Genomic DNA, 21,753 nt, shown 5'->3' on the forward strand with positions numbered 1-21,753 from the left:
GGAGAGATCAGACAGGGATCAGGGATCAAAAAATCTTCTTACGTCTGTCTTCACCAGCAGGCAGCAGGAGCAGCGATTGTGGTGTCACAAGCTTCTGTGGCACCACAAGGCCCAGAACGACGCACAGAGGGACAAAGTGACCGCCCTGTACAAATCCGCAGCTACAATGAAGTACAGGGCGGTCACCTGGAGGTTAGATCGAGTCTGTGGGCACTGATTGGTGCGATCAATGTCTACGTCGATCGCACCAATTAGAGCTGGCTCAGATGAAGCCTAGCGTTGCCAGGCACCAGCCTATGTCGGGGCTCTTACAGCACCGATCCTCGGCTGGACATCAGTGTCTCAGGCAATCTGATTGCCTGAGACACTGAGAAATGCTGCGATTGGCTGTTCAGAATTGAATAGATATATCATAGCAATTGTAGTTGCAGGGGGATGTCACCACCCCCCGGGAAGATTACACCATCTACTCTGAAGTAAGATGGCGCCGGAATTTTAATGCGATAACCGCATTAAAGATGAGACTTATCCATACGTCCCTGGTCAATAAGTACCAGGCCACAGGGACGTATGGATACGTCTCATGTCAGAAAGGGGTTAAAGCACCACTCCAGAGTTTAGGTTTTTTTTTATTGCTAAATGTAAGTCTTCTGCCCTCTGTCTCATACTCACCTGCCACCGCCTTCATCCTTTTCCAGCATCGCTCCTGACGGTCTCCTGCGAAAGTGACCTGCCAGAAGCTCCACTGTTTCATGGAGCGGCGCGTAGGTCACTTTTCAATACAAGTCTATGAGAGCCTTGCTCTGGCCTCGTTCTGGCTCTCATAGACTTGTGACGTAGCTTCTGACTTCCAGCCAGTTAGAAGTTACGGGCAAAAGATGGCGCACCAGTACTGGAGCGGCGTGAGTAAATGGTGAAGCCGGCGGAGGGTGAGTATAAGAACAGGGGCAGGGGGCTTACATTTAAAGCATCACTCCAGCGCTGAAAAAAACAAACGCTGGAGTGGTGCTTTAAAAGTTTTGTGGCTTCCAGAGTCTCTTCATTGCGCGCTGAAGGTGATCCCGCATGACGCTTAGGTCACAAAATAATAATAATAACAATATTGAGCAAATCCAGTACAGCATGTTGGTTTTACACTGCAGAAAAGTCACGGTCTCTCATGTGGCTCCTTACATATAGTTATATAGGTTGAAAAAGACACAGGTTCATCAAGTTCAACCTTTCTCCACCAGTTATATATTCTCTATCGCTAGATTATTTATAACCTACAATACAATTTATTGTGAGAAAAGAATCTAGCCCTTTTATAAGCGCTGTTATAGTAACTGCCATTGCTAACTCTTGTGGTAGGGCATTCCAGTCTGAGTGCTCTAACTGTAAAGAATACTTTCCTATTTTCCTGCTGGAATCGCCTTTCCTCCATACATAATGAATGTTCTGTGAAGTATTGATCACACATGTGTTTATACATGTAAATGAGATCTCCTCGGAGACCCCATTTTATAAGCTAAGCAAGCGCAACCTCTCATCATATGAGAGGCCTTCTATCCCTTGTAATAATCTAGTTGCCCGCTTTTGAACTGATTCTAAATTCCTAATATCCTTTTTAAAGGTGGAGCCCAAAACTGGATCCCATATTCCAAATATGGCTTTACAAGTGATTTATAGAGGGGTAACAAATTACACTGGGAAAATTTATTGTCCAACCTGGACATGGAGACAGTTTAAATGCCCACCCGCCATTCAGAACATAAAAAGTAGTACCAAAAGGATGGAATGGAGGAATAAATGTACATAATATGTTTATCTGGCTATTTTTAAGAAAAAGAGCAGTCCTCATACAACCCCATGATAGCTCATAAATCCCACCAATGTGATCGTTGAATTCGCAACTACGAAATATCAGAAAACTATTTCTGGCTGTATTCTCTTTTAAGGTTATGCGCCCACGATGCAGAAATGCTCTGCATTTTTCCTGAGCGTTTCTGCATCTCCCTGGCAGAAAAAAAACATGCGGATTGTACATGTGGATTGTACATGCGGATTGTGCATGCGGATTGTACATGCGTTTTCCTGCCAGGGACATGCGGAAGTGAAGTGTTCTTCACATGCATTTCCGCATGCGGGTTATCAAGCGCTTTCCAGGCGATTTTAGCATCACTTGGAAAGTGTTTGTCAACTTGGTCACACTATATAAATCCATGCAAACGGCATGGATTTATATAGTGTGACCCCAAAGAATGGTTAAAAATAAATCTATACTTACTTTCCGATGGCCCCCGCAGTCTTGCTTCGCTCCGTCCTGGCTTGCCGGCAGATCACGGTACACTGAAGGACCTGCCGACATCAGCATCACGTGACCCGTCACATGACTATGTCGTCAGCGCAGGTCCTTCAGTCCACCGCGATCTGCCGGCATGGGAGGACGAGCGCAGCGGGGGCCGTCAGAAGGTAAATATAACATTTATTTTTTATTTTATTCTTTTTTTCACAGTTTCTATGGTACCCGGGTCCGGAGGAGAGTCTCCTGTCCTCCACACCCGGGTACCATCCGCAGATTGGAACACATGGAATGCGCCTCTACATATACAGTGATGTGGATTACATGTGTTCCAATGCAAGTCAATGGCGGCGAAAAAGCAGTGCTTCCGCAAAATAATTGGTAGTGCTGCGTTTTTTTCTGCAATGATAATCCGCAGTGGAAATTTCCGCAGCATGTGTACAGCACATGCGGAATATCATTGGGGGACATGGCAGGCCTTCTACCAAGCGTTTTTTAAGCATTTCTGCAGCGTTTTTTGCTGCTGCGGAAACGCTTAAAAAATGCATCGTGGGCTCACAGCCTAATAGGAATATGTCACTAGGTTTTTGCTACCCCATCTGAGAGCAGCCTGATGTTGCGGCAGAAAACCTGATTCCAGTAGTGTGTAATTTACTGGGTTGCAAGCGGCAGTTTTGTTAAAATGCCTGTTTTATCTACTGCAGAACTATCAGTTCTCTGAATGCTGAGCTCTGTATAACCCTGCCCTCACTGACTGACCACTTCACGCTGTGCATAGGCAGAAAGCTGTCAGTCAGTGGTAAAGTTATACAGAGCTCATGACTATGGAGCACTGCATGGCAGTAGTTTACCAGTCCTATAGTGATACAAATCCCTTTTTTATCAGCAGGGGATTATCAAAACTACAACAAGCAGCCCAGTAAGTGACACATTGCTGTAATCAGGCTCTCTTCCCATTACATTATCCTGCTGTCAGATTAAGTTGCAAAAACCTGGTGTGACAAAGTCACTGGTATGATATATTAGGGGAGGCATGTGTCACTCAGGTTGCTCTCTTGTGTGAACTGAAGACTACTAAATTTCTGCCAGCATATTATATGCTGGGGGTTAACTCTCTTAAAGGGTGTGGTTTTATGGGAATGGCAAAGAGGGTGGGAGGCCATTCCCCTTACCTCCCCTCAGGGTGTTGTTGAAGACTTTGCTGTGCTACCTGGAACGAGCCTTGCTTGCTAATAGACTCTGTTGTACTTTCCCTTTTGTTTTCCCGTTAACCCCAATAGGGCCTGTTTATTTTTTATGGGACACTGCTGGAGTTTATGTCGCATAATAAACCCGCAGGAAGTTTTACCAGAATCGTCTGCCTCCAGAGAGCCGAGCATGTCACTTCACCACACTGGTGACAGATTCCGTTTAAAAAGTATAACTAGAATGGAAATATGTCACACATGTAGTACTGACAAATATGTATACAGCTATATTACACCCATACACTTTCTATAAAAAACAAGAAGACACAAAGACCAGTGCAAAACCTTCAGAATACCTGCAGAAGGTGCAAGAGGTACTCGTTAATAGAGTTGATGAGATTGCTGCTGGACAGAGACATTCCTTCAGGAAGGTTTACAGCTTTAAACACAATGCTTGCACCTTCTGACTGACGGGAAAGGCAAACTTCCTTTTCAAGGTGTGAAACCTACGGAGGAAAAAAATATATATATAATTTCACTACATTGCACACACTTTTTTTTTTTCCAAATGAAACAGAGGAATTCATAAAAGCTTAAATCTTAAGTGCCAGTTTTGATCAAAATGCTATCAGCGTAAGATTTATTAAAACAGAGCATTATAATAAATCTCATGCTAAGCTCCTACAGATTTTTAAAAGGTTTTTTAAAACACAAATAGTCGAAAGGGTTATTTCTGTGAAAATGTGAGGTTTTTTAAGCCATAAAGCTTTTAATTAATTACTGTGTCTGAGTTTGCAGTGAATAAGCAACTGTATCATGGGTCTTGGTTAGGATCGCACAAGGTACGAAAACACAGAAAAAGCTATTTTAGAAGTTAAAATATATATATTTTTATTATCTTAATAATGTCCACTCATTACCCTCCTGTGGCAATAGGACACCACTTTGGTTCCTTAAGAAATACAGAACTGTCCCATACAAAATAAAAGAAAAAAATCTTTAGACCCCTTGGCTTAAAAGGTGTTGTCTGAAATTAAGACATTGATAACCTATCCTTAGGACCAGCCATCATGATCAAATCAGTCAGGGTCTGGCATCTGGCACCCCCAGCTCAGCTTCCATTCACATAAAAAACGCAGATCTTTGGTCCCCGAAAAAGACCACTACAGTACAGTGTATGAAGCTGTGGGGTTTTGGCTTAGTACGTGTACTTACGGCAGCCCCATGTAACACCAAAAAAGTGGAGGTGTCAAGTATCAGACCCCCAACCACTCTGATAAGGATAGGTCATCAATATCTCAGCCCCGCAAACCCTTTAAGCATCACAACTGCTTTTTACTTACAAGCTGCTTGGTGTAAACGCGCACGTACCTTCTCATTGGCCTTAGTTACTTGGTTTGACAAATGTGCAGCTTCTTTCCTTGACCCTTTCAGCTCTTGCCTTAATTCCTCATTTCTACCAGTGAGTTGATCAACTTGGGCTTTCAGGTGTACACTAACATCAAATGTGCCGGTGGTATTCTTCATCTCGAAGGCCTAAAAAGATTGAATTTGCTGTCAATTATAAGAATTCAGATGATTTGAGCGCTAATTGTATGTTTCTGAGGGAAAAGGCTTCACACAACAACCTACTAGAATTCATGCACATGTAAAATGTTGTCTTTTTAAAGGGGTTGTCCGGCCTTAGGGTACAAGTCTGAAGTCACTCTCTATGTGACTGCAGACTTGTGAGACTTCACAGCGAGAAGGATTCTCTGGGGGCCGGGAGTGGGCGGTCCTGTGACTGCAAATATACAATTTGCACACTTCCGGTCACATTCCAACTAGATGTGCTCAGCCTCTCTCAATACACTTGAATTGAGTGAAGCCACATATGTCTAGTCGGCATGTTGCAAATCACATACTTGCGCTCACATACCCACTGCTCCCGGCACAGGTGGATCCACACAGCGAGCAGTGAGTGCAATGTGAGGATTCACAAGTCTGCAGTCACATAGAGTGACCATGGACTTGTACCGTAAGCCTGGACAACCCCTTTTAGTTCCCCTGAGTTTGTCCTGCTTACCTAATCAAAAGTAATGTTAGTTTTCTTATCTCACTTTGTGCTTCGGGGCAATAACATCCACATCAAAAAATGAAATATTATTTAATTCAGATTTTTAATATAACCATACTTTTATAAACTAGAAAACATTGTCTCCTCCTGCAACCTGCATCTTGGCTCTTCTCACTCCTGATATTCCTACCTATGTTATATACACATCTCAAAAAAATAAAGGGAACACTTAAACAACAGAATATAACTCCAAGTAAATCAAACTTCTGTGAAATCGAACTGTCCACTTAGGAAGCAACACTGATTGACAATCAATTTAACATGCTGTTGTGCAAATGGAATAGACAATAGATGGAAATTATTGGCAATTATTAAGACACACTCAATAAAGGAGTGGTTCTGCAGGTGGGGACCACAGACCGCATCTCAGTACCAATGCTTTCTGGCTGATGTTTTGGTCACTTTTGAATGTTGGTTGTGCTTTCACACTCGTGGTAGCATGAGACGGACTCTACAACCCACAGAAGTTGCTCAGGTAGTGCAGCTCATCCAGGATAGCACATCAATGCGAGCTGTGGCAAGAAGATTTGCTGTGTCTATCAGCGTAGTGTCCAGAGGCTGGAGGCGCTACCAGGAGACAGGCCAGTACACCAGGAGACGTGGAGGGGGCCGTAGGAGGGCAACAACCCAGCAGCAGGACCGCTACCTCCACCTTTGTGCAAGGAGGAACAGGAGGAGCACTGCCAGAGCCCTGCAAAATGACCTCCAGCAGGCCACAAATGTGCATGTGTCTGCATAAACGGTTAGAAATCGACTCCATAAGGAGTAAAAAAAAAACACAACACAGACGCAACCTGTCAACGTAGCCTTAAAGGGGTTGTCCAAAACTAGGACAACCCTTTCGCACTCTGAATGTTTTCCCCCGTTAAAATAAAACACCTATATTCACCTCCCGTTCCAGCGGTGTCGACACTTGCGCCCCCGGTTTTCACGTGAGGTTGATGCATCACGTGAGTCCAATCACCACTGGCGTCAGTGTCCCCGCCTTCGGAGGAAATGACAGCTATGGCTCGCCGCTCACTTCCTCCCGATCGCTTATACATCTGAAGGCGGGGACACTGACGCCAGTGATGATTGGACTCACGTGATGCATCAACCTCACGTGAGCCCTAGGGACGTGAGTGTCGACACCGCTGGAACGGGAGGTGAGTATACGCGTTTTCATTTCAATGGGAGCAAACATTCAGAGTGAGAGCGGGTTGTCCTAGTAGTGAACAACCCCTTTAAGCTTTTTATTTAGTTTATTCCTGTTTTGATTAAATTTCCAGAATTTATGACCGGGATTAAGCCTAGAATTTTCAGGGAGCCATTTACACAAAACAGCACTAAACCATAAAGTTGTCTATGACCACCCTTGGAGCTTTCCAGCAACCTTCAATCTCTTCAGCAATATGTTAACTCTTTTATTTCAGTGAATCTCGGGAACCGCGATTTAACAACGGGGGTAATTTCTGCTCAGAAGTCTCTATGGACACAACTTGATCCCATTTTGAATCTGATATGTGAACATATAAAAGTGTTTTGCTCATATTTTCTTCTATCAACTCACGTGAACCAGTCTCTCCAGACTAGGGATGATTAGAGTTGCTTCATTCCCTTTAAGGTTGGAGTCTTTTTGAGAATCCTTAATGGCTTGAAGGATTTCTCCCATTCCTTGCTGTAACTGCTTATTTTCTTCAGAAAGTCCCTTTACTGAGGGGAAAAAAAAGCATTTAAGGTGAATTACTGTCAAGTTATCTCTAGTTGTAAATTCAGGTCAGTGGGCGAACAAAGGCCAAGAGCATTAGCCTGCAATCAGTTTCTTCTTTTTTCATTTAGTTGTATGGAGAAATTAATTACGAATGAATACAGAAACCAGAGCTAATTCACAGCACAAATGTTGACCTCTGTATAAAGGAACATTAGTATACATTACACAGTTATTGTATATTTTGTGTGCTTTCAATTTTAGTCATCACAAAAACATCAGCATGGACATCGCAAAAAAAAGTGCAATTTTACAATTGTTTTATTTGTTTTTTTATTTACCATATTCACTATAGGGTAAAACTGACCTGAAAACATGATTCTCCAGGTCGGTACGATTAGGCAGATACCAAACACGTACAGTTTTTTTTTTTTATTTAAGCGGTAAAAAAAAAAAAAAATTGCTTTTGTCGTCATATATAGAGAGCCGTAACATTTTCAATTTTCGGATTTGGGGCAGTGTGAGGGCTTATTTTTTGCACACTGAGCTGAAATTTTTACCGATACCATCTTGAGGTAGCTAACATGTTTTGATCGCCTCTTATAGTGTTGCAGCGGCCACAAGAAAAATTAATTCTGTCGTTTTGATGTATTTTTGCTCGTTACCCCATTTAACGATCAGATTAATTTATTTTATATTTTGATAGATCAGACTAAATGGGTATTTTTTATTGTTTTATTTTTAATGGACCAAAATGGGGGTGATTTGAACTTTTGAATTTTTTTCATAGTTTTAAAAACTTTTTTTTATCGGGTTTCAGCACTGTTACAGGTGCATTTCATTAAATTAGAATCAAAAATTATATTCTAATTTTGTTGATGATTCTGGCTTACAGCCAATGAAAACACAAAAGTCATTATCTCAGTAAATTAGAATACTTTATAACAATAGCTTGAAAAATGTTTTTAAAATCCGAAAGGTTGGCCTACTGAAATGTATGTTGAGTAAATGCACTCAATACTTGGTCGGGGCTCCTTTTGCATCAATTACTGCATCAATGCGGCGTGGCATGGAGGCGATCAGCCTGTGGCACTGCTGAGGTGTTATGGAAGCCCAGGTTGTGCTGATAGCAGCCTTCAGCTCGTCTGCATTGTTGGGTCTGGAGTCTCTAATCTTCCTCTTGACAATACCCCATAGATTCTCTATACGGTTAATGTCAGGTGAGTTTGATGGCCAATCAAGCACAGTGATACTGTTGTTTTTAAACCAGGTATTGGTACTTTTGGCAGTGTGGACAGGTGCCAGGTCCTGCTGGAGAATGAAATTTCCATCTCCAAAAGCTTGTCGGCAGAGGGAAGCATGAAGTGCTCTAAAATTTCCTGGTAGACGGCTGCGCTGACTTTGGTCTTGATAAAACACAGTGGACCTACACCAGCAGATGACATGTCTCCTCAAACCATCACTGATTGTGGAGACTTCACACTAGACCTCAAGCAGCTTGGATTGTGGCCTCTCCGCTCTTCCTCTGGACTCTGGGACCTTGATTTTCAAATGAAAATTGGAACCCTTGGACCTTGTGGAGTGTGACACTGACTGCCTTCTGGACATTTGTCAAGTCTGCACTCTTCCCTATGATTGTGGAGCCTACTGAAACGGACTAAGGGACCTTTTTAAATGCTTAGGAAGCCTTTGCAGGTGTTTTTTGTTAATTATTTTAATTTACTGAGATAATGACTTTTGTGTTTTCATTGGCTGTAATCCATAATCATCAACATTAACAGAAATAAACACTTGAAATAGATCACTCTGTAATGACTCTATATAATATATGAGTTTCACTTTTTGTATTGAAGAACTGAAATAAATTTACTTTATGATGATATTCTAATTTAGTGAGATGCACATGTATATATAGTAAAATAGTCTTGACAAATATGGAGGTCTTCAGCAGACCCCCGGCTGTTATGGCAACCCATCAAGGCCTCCAATGCATATCACGGGCACGGCAACTGGCGCATGGAATGAGGCATCCTCCTGCCAGTGTGTGTTAAATGCCACAGATTCACAGCGGCATTTAACAATCAGGGATACTCACATATAAATTGGCACACCTATATGGTACATAATACTTGCAATTTTTAATTTTCCTGACTATCCCTGATTGTTAGGGTCACTTAGGTCATTTCTAGCTGCCAAGGATCGGGGGGGTGCCATTATCGACTACAAATAGGGTGCCAACCTCTGTGGATAGGCAGCTGTTCACCTAGGATTCAGTCTAGGGTGAATTAGTTCCAACTTTGGCATCATGACTCCAGAAAACTGCCTATTATGGACTATCTTCGAATTCCTCCTGATGAACCCGTATAAATGGGGAAACACGTTGAGGATACGGCACTTTGGTAGCTATATGGGGTCCTTCTTATTGAAGTAGCTATTTGCATCTGGTCTGGGCCGGTTTTGTTTATTTTCTATCACCTCATATGGCTTTAAGAATACAGGTGTATACCTATAAATAATTTGTTGGATTACGCACAATTTGCCCTTTATTATATGCATGGACACTTTCTACATACAACATATATTGCCTAGTAGTTTGAGCACTTATGAATGTTGGGGGTTATATATACACCTGACTATATATTGGGCAGGACCAGACTTTGGCTCCATATTGTAGGATGGGCTGTCCTATTTTTTTCAGGTACACTACCATTGGGGACTTACTTTAGTCAGGACTGCCTAGGATCAGATGACGGTCAGCGGGGCACCATAACTTACGTGCTTTATCTAGGGTGCCAACCTCTGCGGTCAGGCAGGGCTTATCTTTAGGGTGCATCATTAAGGGAAAATGTTAGGACACCCCCCTGCCTGATCTTGTTTTAAGTCCTGTTTTCTATGTGATGTATTAATTGGATATTATTAGGTCACCACATAGATATATGTATAAGTATTTGTTGGATACGTATTACCAAGTTTATTTGCTTTTTCTTTTAATAGTTTTAATAAAAGGTATAATTTTTAATAACATGGATTTATTCAGCTTGTTGAAAATTCACTGTATAATTTGCATGACTGGTATACTGTAAGTCTATTAGGATGAATTTGGGGCTTTTTTTGCCTGGTTCTATTGCTGTATTTTATCAATTTCGCATTTATTCCGCTATGTGTTTTCAATGTCTGTCTAGTCCTTTATTTTTAATGCATATCCAATAAATTTTTCTTTTCGCGGTGACGAAGCATTGGTGAAACGCGCGTCGGGTGTTTGGTTGGTGAGCTTATTATATCATATGGGTATTTAACCTTTGATATACATTCCTACTCTTGTTTGTTGGGAAATACCTACCTCTGTTTCTCAGGACCCATATCTATACTTATGAAATGAACTAATTGCCTCTGTGTGCTACACATTTAATTGAGAAGAAACTTTTGTGTTATAAAACTGGGCACACAGTTATATGTGTATATATTATTGCTTGGGCTCAAAAGGAACCTTGGGCAGTTCCTTTGAGCTCATGATTCTCATTTGGTCTGACATGCACTGTGAGCTGTGAGGTCTTATATAGACAGGTGTGTGCCTTTCCAAATCAAGTCCTATCTGTTTAATTAAACACACCTGGACTCCAATGAAGGAGTAGAACCATCTCAAGGAGGATCACAAGGAAATGGACAGCATGTGACTTAAATATGAGTGTCTGAGAAAAGGGTCTGAATACATATGACCATGTGATATTTCAGTTTTTCTTTTTTAATAAATTTGCAAAAATTTCTACATTTGTTTTTTTTCAGTCAAGATGGGGTGCAGAGTGTACATTAATGAGAAAAAAATGAGCTTTTTAGAATTTATCAAATGGCTGCAATGAAACAGTGAAAAATTTAAAGGGGTCTGAATACTTTCCGTACCCACTGTATGTGTATATATCTATTTGTAGGTGCTTCCCAAAATAGAACACCCACCAAATTTTAGTCTTTTCTGTCTGCAATTGGTGTTTGTCTGCACCCATTGTTCTTAGAATATTTGTTTAAATAAAATTGTACTTTTAATTCTGATATCTGATTATTACTTTGTTCCTGGCACCTTTTTTCATTGGTTGTGTTGTATCCTAGTGCTCCATGGGGACAGACTATATACTAGTTTGGGTTACAAAAATATTTTGCTAATTAGCATTAATAAAGGTATAATTTTTAATCATAAGGACTTTTTCACCTCGATGGCGACTATGGCACTGTATAACTTACATAATTGATATTAGGGTGAATTTTTGCCTGGTTCTAATTGTTGTATTTTACAATTTTGCATTTATCCCGCTATGTGTTTTCAATGTCTGTCTAGTCCTATGTTTTTAATGCATATTTAATTAATTGTTCTTTTAGGGTTTTTTTCTACATGTTAGTCACTCATATTTGGCCCCTGCAGCCTCAATCTCTTTTTTTTATGAAAAATAATAGTAAAGTATAGTTTAGAAGCCAAAAATACTGATAATATTCATAAAAACATAAATTAGGAATATTAGCAATAATTGGGTAAGGCAGCTTGAGAATACTGGAGATAACTAGAAGAATACTTGGAGATAATATGGAGAAAATCACTTACATTTAGACTTTAATTCTGCTAAAACTGTTCGGCTTCGCTCCAGGTCTCTCTCCTTGTCATTCAACTGTCTTGACAAATGTTCATTCTTTAAATAAAACAAAATTGTAAAAATTGGATGGCATACAAAATCTGATCTGCAGAAATGAAAGATTTGTAGACTGATTCGACAAACCAAAAAAATCAAAAAATGCGCATCATCACCCACTTTATAACTTGAAAAATGCCAGCCTTAAAGGAGTTTTTCCACTAAAAAAAAAGTGCTGGCATCACTGCGGTAAGCCATTCCTTATTAATCAACATGGATATAACTATTTAAAGTGCTTCTCTGGCATTAGAAAAAAATATAACTAAAAGAAATGTCATTATAAATAAATTCCTAAATACCTTGACAATCGTTTTAGGGAGCTATTCACTAAAGAATAAAAATGGCTGCCACCTTGTTACCCTGACAGAAACTTGCCCTATAATGTTAAACAGCTACGCCCCCCTCCCTTCATGTTTAGGAAGATGTGCTTAGTTTATATTCTGATCTAATACTGGAGATACCAGTGGTGCTGAGGTAAGAAGAGGCTGCTCATACTGCTGTCCACTCTGTGTCTGATCTAATACTGGAGATACCAGGGGTGCTGAGGTAAGAAGATGCTACTCACACTGCTGCCCCCCGTGTTACTGATCTAATACTGGAGATACCAGGGATGCTGAGGTAAGAAGAGGCTACTCACACTGCTGTCCCCCCTGTGTTACTGAGCTAATACTGGAGATACCAGGGGTGCTGAGGTAAGAAGAGGCTACTCACACTGCTGTCCACCGTGTGTCTGATCTAATACTGGAGATACCAGGGGTGCTGAGGTAAGAAGAGGCTGCTCATACTGCTGTCCACTCTGTGTCTGATCTAATACTGGAGATACCAGGGGTGCTGAGGTAAGAAGAGGCTACTCACACTGCTGTCCCCCCTGTGTTACTGAGCTAATACTGGAGATACCAGGGGTGCTGAGGTAAGAAGAGGCTGTTCATACTGCTGTCCACCGTGTGTCTGATCTAATACTGGAGATACCAGGGGTGCTGAGGTAAGAAGAGGCTGCTCATACTGCTGTCCACCCTGAGTCTGATCTAATACTGGAGATACCAGGGGTGCTGAGGTAAGAAGAGGCTGCTCTCACTGCTTTCCACCTGATGTCTGATCTAATACTGGAGATAACAGCGGTGCTGCGGTAAGAAGAGGCTGCTCATACTGCTGTCCACCTTATGTATCTGATCTAATACTGGATATACCAGGGGTGCGGAGGTAAGAAGTGGCTGCTCAAACTGCTGTCCACCCCTGTCTTTCTAATCTAATACTGGATATAACAGGGGTATTGAGGTAAGGAAGAGGCTGCTCACACTACTCTCCATCTTGTCTTCCTGATCTAATACTGGAGATTCCAGCAGTGCTGAGGTAAGAAGAGGCTGCTCACAGTGCTGTCCACCGCTCTCTGTCAAATCTAATACTGGAGACACCAGGGGTTCTGAGGTAACAAGAGGCCGCTCACACTGCTGCCCATTATGTCTATCTGATTGAATCCTGTAGATACCAAGAGTGCTAAGGTAAGATGAGGTCGATCACACACCTCTGTCCACCTTATGTATCTTATCTAATATTGGACATACCAGGAGTGCTGAGGTAAGAAGAGGCTGCTCACACTGCTGTCCACCCCTGCCTTTCTAATCTAATAGTGGAGATTCCAGGAGTACTGAGGTAAGAAGAGGCTGCTCAGACTGCTCTCCACCTTGTCTTTCTGATCTAATACTGGAGATACCAGGGGTTCTGAGGTGAGAAGAGGCCGCTCACACTGCCGCCTATCATGTCTATTTGATTGAATTCTGTAGATACCAGGAGTGGTAAGGTAAGATGAGGCCGATCACACACCTCTGTCCACCTTATGTATCTTATCTAATATTGGACATACCAGGAGTGCTGAGGTAAGAAGAGGCTGCTCACACTGTTGTCCACTGTCTTTCTCAATGACATTAAATTACTGCAGTGGAGCTTACTTAATGCATGTACTCAAAAGCAAATATTCTAATATTCTAGCCATCAAAGTAATTCAAAGGAATCTCGGGTATGCCAGAACGAGAGCTTAGTTTTAAGAGCGGCTTTCCATTTTCAAATAGATTGTGGTTCCAAAGGAATGATGCCAATATTCATTTAGAGTACTATGCAGCTAAATGCGCCCATGCACATTTGATCACATTATCGAAATCCAATATTTTCAGCAGAACGAGCTGGCTATCTTCTGTGTATGGTGAGAGGGTATCCTAATTGTCCTCGATAGCAAATGTTAAGAAAAAGAAGGATAGAGCATGCTGAATTTCATTATGCCCAATCCATTGTACTTATGGGACATATGTCTCTGTCAGACACATTTAAATTTCCTGTCCCCAGAGAGGACACATATCTGCTCAGGTGAATGTTCCTGTTTTTGGGATAAAACAGTAAGAATAGATGTTGGTTAAACAAGCAATTAAAGATGTATGGGCACCTTAAGCTGAAGTTGCTGATCATACTGGTTCTCCAAGAAATTATATAATAGCACTCTGGTAAATGTAGTCTGTGAAGAACACACTTGGGGTTGGTTAGTTGACAGTGTAGAGTAACAGGTGTGATTGGACAGACTAAATGCAGCACTTACCGTAAACTGACGAATGACCACAGTCTAGGGCAGGGGGTCAGCAAACTTTGTGATGTTTACCAATGTCAGCACGTGTCATGTTTGTCTAGCACACTGGCTAGAATGCCCACAAAATCGTGCAGCCATTGGCATATAGTGCTAGTTTGGAAAACCACGTAGTTGGGCTATCACTATGCCCAAGACCCCATACATACACCTGTGGCTGGTCAATAGGTATATGATTTTGAAGGTTTAACTTGCGGCCATTGGATACCCACAAGTGAATGGTGTTTTGGATTCAGATATAGCCAAACAGTGTACTAAAATGGCAACCTTTATCAATATGATAACCAAGTGAATAGAATACTATGCTTGCAATGTGCAAAGTCCCCAAAAAAGTTTAACATACTGCCAAGGTGAACAATTTTGTCTGGTGTACAGCCCAGCATGAAACGTTGTACCTGGCACTGAGCATTTAGGACCTGAACAATATTGGCTTAAGTTCAATTTGAAATATTTTGCTATGAAAATTAAAGGGCTTGACAACTTCCAGAGATCCAAACAAAATGTAGGAAACAGGAAGCCCACAGTTTGTAAGCCAACACCTGGCCTAATATTACAACATGTAAGTCCCACAACAGTTTGTGATCTAGGACTTTCATTTTGCATGGCACATCAGTACTTTATCTTTGATATTTTTTTAAAATCAGTACAAGAAAGAAAAGTTGTCGACCACAGGACTAGGGTGAACATTGTGGTTCATCAGTCCACAATCTGTGATAAAAACTTTGGTCAGTTTCGGGCAAATTCTGTGATCAGCAAGTATGACATAAACACCATGCTTGGTCAGTTGACCGTCTATAGTGAACACCGTGCCTGGTCAGTTGACAGTCTATGGTCTACACAGTGCTTGGTCAGTTGACAGTCTATGGTCTACACAGTGCTTGGTCAGTTGACAGTCTATGGTGAACACCGTGCTTGGTCAGTTGACAGTCTATAGTGAACACCGTGCTTGGCCAGTTGACAGTCTACAGTGAACACCGTGCTTGTCCAGTTGACAGTCTATGGTGAACACCGTGCTTGGTCAGTTGACAGTCTATGGTCTACCCTGTGCCTGGTCAGTTGACAGTCTATGGCGAACACCGTGCTTGGTCAGTTGACAATCTATGGTGAACACCGTGCTTGGTCAGTTGACAGTCTATGGTGAACACTGTGCTTGGTCCGTGCACAGACTATGGTGAACAATGTCCTTGGTCAGTGCACAGTCTAATGTAAAAGCTGCATTTAGTCAATTTATAGCTATAGATCACCAGTAGATTGGCCTGGAGCGCTGCTCATTAGTAGCAGTATCAGAAGCTAGCTGTTATGAACGTGTTCACTCACTCACATGGGTAACATTTGAAGGAAAGGACTTACAATGAGAGACGCCATACCTGCACCCAAATGGTCCCTGTACAGACTAAAAAAGCTCCTAACCACACAATTAAAAAACACCTCCTCGGACTTGGCTTTCTAAACTGCAGTCGAGGGGCTTCTCGTACCTCCTGAGGAACCAGAGGGGAGGCGACAACACAAATCTTACAAAGGGAAAAGAGAGCGTGCAGGGAGACACGAGAACCCAGGGTAAGAAACTAAACATGTTCAAATAGGATAGACCGGGATTAATACAGAGAACCAAATAATAAACGGACTAAGTGAAAAACCTCCCAGACCACCAAACATAAAAGAAAAGGAAGGGTGATGGGAAGAAGGACTCAGTCAGACGGCAGGTAAAGCAACTGGGGTTCATCAAGCAAGATAATCGCTAGTTGAGGAGCTGGAACTCCTAACACCATCTACATAGAAGTATAGCCAGCAAGGAAAGTCAGTGACAGGTAATTATATAAAGCTCATCCCAAAATGTGATAAGACAGAACCAAAAGAAAAAAATAGAAAACCCGTGAAGTGAAGCAAGCAAACAAACGATAAGCAAGGACAAAAGAACCATCAGCATTTGGACAGAGACAAATTGGGCAGTAATTCAACATACAGGAAAACAGACTACACAGCAAAATGTCACCGGACTGAGTCCCAAAACCAAGTCATGACACTAGCTCTGTAGCAGCCACCTGATCTTCTGACAGATTTTCTTTAGTTTAGACAACCCATTTAACGGGGAAGTGAGTTTATGTATTAGCAAGCATTACTTGGATAAGGCCTGTCTTTTGAAAGAAAATAAAATGTTTATATTTTACTTAATACGTTTTCTATAATTACAGCAAGTGCACTATATGGACAAACCTATTTGGAAGCCTGCACGATACACCTGCAGGAGCTTTTATAACCTACCATTCTAAAGTCATAGGCATTAATATGGCGTTGGTCCTCACTTTGCAGCTAGAACAGCTTTTCTTCTTGGAAGGTTTTCTATAATATTTTGGAGTATGTGCTTGAAGGATTTTGTGCCCATTTATCCAGAAGAACATTTGTGAGGTTAGACATTGGTAGTGAAGTAGAGAACCTGGCTCGCATTCTCTGGTCTAGTTTAGTCCAAAGGTGTTTGAAAATGGGTTGAGGTCAGGGTTCTCTGTGGCCAGTCATGTTCTCCCTCACCAAACTCATCTGATAATGCCTTTATGGATCATGCCTTGTGTACTGGTAGACTGGTAGACAGTCATGCTGGAACAGACTCTCCTAAATTATACTTACAATGAAGCTCCTGGGGCAAAGATTTTGTGCTAATGATAATGCCAAAGGAGGAACTCTAGGTTCCCGAGTCAGCAATGCATTGCCTATGTATCCACAATGAATCTCAGCACTTACCAACCTGGCTCTGAAACTATACATGGTCTGCTACTTCGCTGCTGAGATGCTTTGGTTCCTAAACCAGTTGATCATTGAATATTTAAGATGGGAGTAAGTCATGGACTGACTAGTTAAAATGGTGACATCTTATCATAGCAACAAGCTCAAATTCAGCGAACTCTTTACAACAAGCTATTCTTTCACAAATATTAGTAAAGGCAAACTGCATAGCTATGGGATCAATTTTATACACGTGGGACTGAATGAAAAACCTGAATTTAGTGATTAAGAGATGTGTCCCAACTCTATTCTCTATATAATGAACGTGCATACCTTTGAAGACGCGTCCTGACACCTATCTCCGCTGATTTCCCTATATATTAAGCATGCATATCATTTATTTTTAGCTTATTAAAAACACAATTCTCTAGAAAATTACTCAAAGAACAAAAATTCAGCTAATAATGTTGAGATTTAATGAGCATATTCCTCAAATTAGCAAGTTCCATACTTAACTCAACTAGATTAGCCTTAATAGGGTCTAAAAGACTCGGCTGTAAGTCATCATGCCAGGAATCAGAGAGGTCATTGATTTTCTCTCCTTCTTCAAAGTCGAGTGGTTGATAAGAACATGGAGAACAGTTTTGGTCTTCTTGTGTAGGTCTAGAAGGCGGCAGCATTACTATGCACAGAGAGTTTGACAATTCTGGGGACGTTTTTTGAACAGAATTACTTATAAGATGTTCATTAAATTCTCCCTCCAGATTTTCTCTATACAGTCGATAGCTCGATGATCTACGGCATATTTTTTCGGGTCTAGCCTCATAAGCTTGTCTACATAAATTAAAGTTACACGAGTCTCTTTGACACGCCTGCCTTCTGTCTATACCTGATGCATCAGCTTCTGCCTTAGCTTTTTCTCTCTTTCTATTCTCATTGTATATTACAGCTTTACCACTTCCACGTCTTCTGTCCACCACATGACTACCAGGTCCAAACACGTTGTTCTTCTTCAGAGAGTCTCTGTTGTGTAGTTTGGGCCTGCTCTCATTATACTTTGGTGAAACAGGAGGTCTCTGATCTAATCTTGTTGGATGGACATTTTCTCTTGTATCGATGTCACTAAGGCAAACCTCAATCATTTTAGATATTTGTGTAGCTAACGATCCTACTTCTGTTCTGGTTTGAGAACCACCTACACAAAGCCGAGATTCTTTTAACGCTTCTCTGATACATGAAGAGCCCTTCGCACTTGGCCTTTCTTTCTGCATCAAGGAAATATTAAAATTGATACACATATTATACCGCATTATGGAATATGACTCAAGAAATGTACTAGCATAATTTCTACAGATAATTTCAAATATATTTTTAGTAAAGCTGGTTCCCTCTTCACTACCAAACTGTAGGATTCAGGAAAACACTATCTATCATAAAGAGACACAATCCCCCATTCATCCAAATGTTTATGTCACAAAACTGCCACAAAACACTTTGCAAAATTGCACAAAAATGTTGCGACTTTTCTGTTTCAGGCAGGTCCACCAAAATGAGAGGAGCTAGGGAGGAACCGTGGCAATACAAAACGTGGTGATGCTACATTTATGGTAAGTGGCAGCATTTCCTATGCCGTAGATTTTACTCTAGTCCATGACTAAAGTAACATTTCTGGCACGGAGCACGACACCTATAAGATGCGCAGAATTCACTAAGCGGCGAGGACCTCTTAAAGAATTTAGTGCACGCCCCTCATTAACAATGGTACTCACTATGCCAGTTTTAATGAATCAAGTATGCAATTCCAATATAGTACCTCCATGATATGGTACAGGCTGTAAGTCAGGAACAAGAGTATGTAGACATTACATCTAGAGGTCCCCCACTAGAGAGCATCTCTTTGTGACTTGCTGAGCAATGAGAAGCCAAAAAAATAGTGATAAGCTGATTATCCCCATTAAAAATTGAATCAAACAACCCCTTTAATTCCTTAAAAGGTTAATCCAAAATACAACTTAATTTTTCATCCTAAATACCTATATATTTAATGCCATAATCTAAGCTATTCATCAGTGACGCTCGTTTCAGGGGCTTGGCTAGTCCCTGCCATGTCACTGTGTGATGTGCACAATGACAGTGCGCTCGATCGCCAGATGACACTTCATCTGAATATCCCAGCATGAACTGGTATTCTGAAACGAACGGTCATAAAAAAGGAAGTTCTAAAAAAAAAAAAATAAGAAAAAAAAGAGAATGGCAGTTTGATAACGTAGTTAGGTAAGGATAGGCAATTTTTAAAGTATATTAAAAATTAGCTTTGATTATGGCACTAAATAAATGGGCATTTTGGATCACCCTTTAAACCCCTTCACCACCTTGCGATTTTCCGTTTTTTGCTCGCCTTCTTCCCAGTGCCATAATTTTATTTTTCCGTCAATATGGCCGTGTGAGGGCTTTCTTTTTGTGGGACGAGTTGTACTTTTGAATGACATCATTGATTTTACCATATAATGTACTGGAAAACGGGAAAAAAATTCCAAGTGTGGTGAAATTGAAAAAAAAAATGCAATTCCACAGTTTTTTTTTGGGGGGGGGGGTTATTTACCATGTTCACTTCACTAAATGCTAAAACTGACCTGCCATTATAATTCTCTAGGTCATTATGAGTTTGTAGATACCAAACATGTATAGGTTCTTTTTTATTTAAGTAGTGAAAAAAAATCCGAAGTCTGCAAAAAAAATATAAATAAATAAATAAATAATCGTCATTTTCCAATACTTCTAGAGTCTCTAATTTTCGTGATCTGGGGCTTATTTTTTGTGTGCCACGCTGACGTTTTTATTGATACCATTTTGGGGTAGATACGATGTTTTGATCTCCCATTATTGCAGCAACCAAAAATTTTTTTTTTCTCGTTACGCTATTTACCAAATCGGATTAATTATTTTTATATTTTGATAGATAGGGCGTTTCTGAACTCAGCGATACCAAATCTGTGTATTTTTTATTGTTTTATTTTGAATGGGGCAAAGGGGCGTGATTTGAAGTTTTCAAATTTTTTTTTTTTAAATGATGTTCATTTGCTTCAATTGTCTCCTTAGGAGACTTGAAGCTGCGAATCGCTTGTGCTACACATAGCAGGGCTGCAAAAATGATCATCTGCTATGAGCGCCGGCTACAGGGCAGCGCTCATAGCAGATTAGCAATGACAACCACAGGGGTCTCCCTGCAGACCCCGGGTTGTCATGCCAACCCATCGGCACCCCGCAATCATGTGACAGGGGCGCCGATAGGAGGAGCTATTGACGCGCTTCTGGCGCGTACATGGTAAATTACTCTATTAATAGCCGCGGTTGGATCGTGATTCCACCCGCAGCTGTTAGGGGAACATGTGCCTGAAAAAATGCAGGCTCAGCGTCGGTATCCGCATCAAAGAGGGGAAAGCGCCATATGCAGTACAGATAATCCGTATGTGCCGTTCACATGCTGCGGAAATTTCCGCTGCGGATTATCATTGCAGGAAAATCCGCAGCACAACCATTAATTTTGCATAATCGTGGCGTTTTCGCCACCATTGACTTGCATTGAATCGCATAATATCCACATCACTACATCTGTACATGCGGATATTAAGCGATTCAATGTGCGGATGGTACCCCAGTATGGAGAAGAGGAGACTCTCCTCCAGACCCGGGTACCATAGAACCTGTAAAAAAAAAGAATAAAATAAAAAATAAACATACTTACCTTCTGATGGCCCCCGGTGTCCTGTACGGTGCGGTGCGTCCTGGCTCCCCGGCGGCTCGTGATGATCTAAAAGGACCTTCCATGGCGAGTATAATGTTTATTTTTTACCATTCTTTTTAACTATTAACTTGGTCACACTATATAAATCCATGCCGGTTGCATGGATTTATATAGTGTGACCAAGTTGTCAAGCACTTTCCAAGTGATGCTAAAATCGCTTGGAAAAGCGCTTGATAACCCGCATGTGAAAAAAGCATGTACAATCCGCATGTACAATCCGCATGTATAATCCGCATGTACAATCCGCATGTATAATCCGCATGTACAATCTGCATGTACAATCCACATGTACAATCCGCATGTACAATCCGCATGTACAATCTGCATGTACAATCCACATGTATAATCCGCATGTACAATCCGCATGTACAATCCGCATGTACAATCCGCATGTACAATCCACATGTACAATCCGCATGTACAATCCGCATGTACAATCCGCATGTACAATCCGCATGTACAATCCGCATGCGTTTTTCCTGCCAGGGAGATGCAGAAACACTCAGGAAAAAATCCGGAGCATTTCTGCATTGTGGGCACATAACCTAAATGCATATAGTTTTATTTTCAATTTTATTGCTTTCAAAAAATTCTGAATTTTCAGAAAAATTTGGGTTTCTATTGCAATTTTCTGAGAAACATGAATTTTTTTATTTT

General features: G+C 41.1%; 1 protein-coding gene across 2 annotated transcripts in view; it reads right to left on the reverse strand.

Annotated features, from left to right (window-relative positions):
- Positions 1–21,753, reverse strand: part of CEP290 (centrosomal protein 290) — a 227,368-nt gene that overhangs the window by 166,454 nt on the left and 39,161 nt on the right. For both annotated transcript variants that reach the window (XM_073651634.1, XM_073651633.1), the window contains exons 18-21: positions 11,860–11,944; positions 7,134–7,276; positions 4,840–5,004; positions 3,825–3,974 (exon numbers count right to left, since the gene is read on the reverse strand). In XM_073651634.1, the coding sequence (XP_073507735.1) occupies positions 3,825–3,974; positions 4,840–5,004; positions 7,134–7,276; positions 11,860–11,944 (543 nt within the window). The remainder of the gene's footprint in view (positions 1–3,824; positions 3,975–4,839; positions 5,005–7,133; positions 7,277–11,859; positions 11,945–21,753) is intronic.

The sequence above is a fragment of the Phyllobates terribilis genome, unplaced genomic scaffold (assembly GCF_046119375.1).
Source record: "Phyllobates terribilis strain yellow unplaced genomic scaffold, ASM4611937v1 Scaffold_11__3_contigs__length_659146591, whole genome shotgun sequence".
In the NCBI taxonomy this organism is placed as follows: Eukaryota; Metazoa; Chordata; class Amphibia; order Anura; family Dendrobatidae; genus Phyllobates; species Phyllobates terribilis.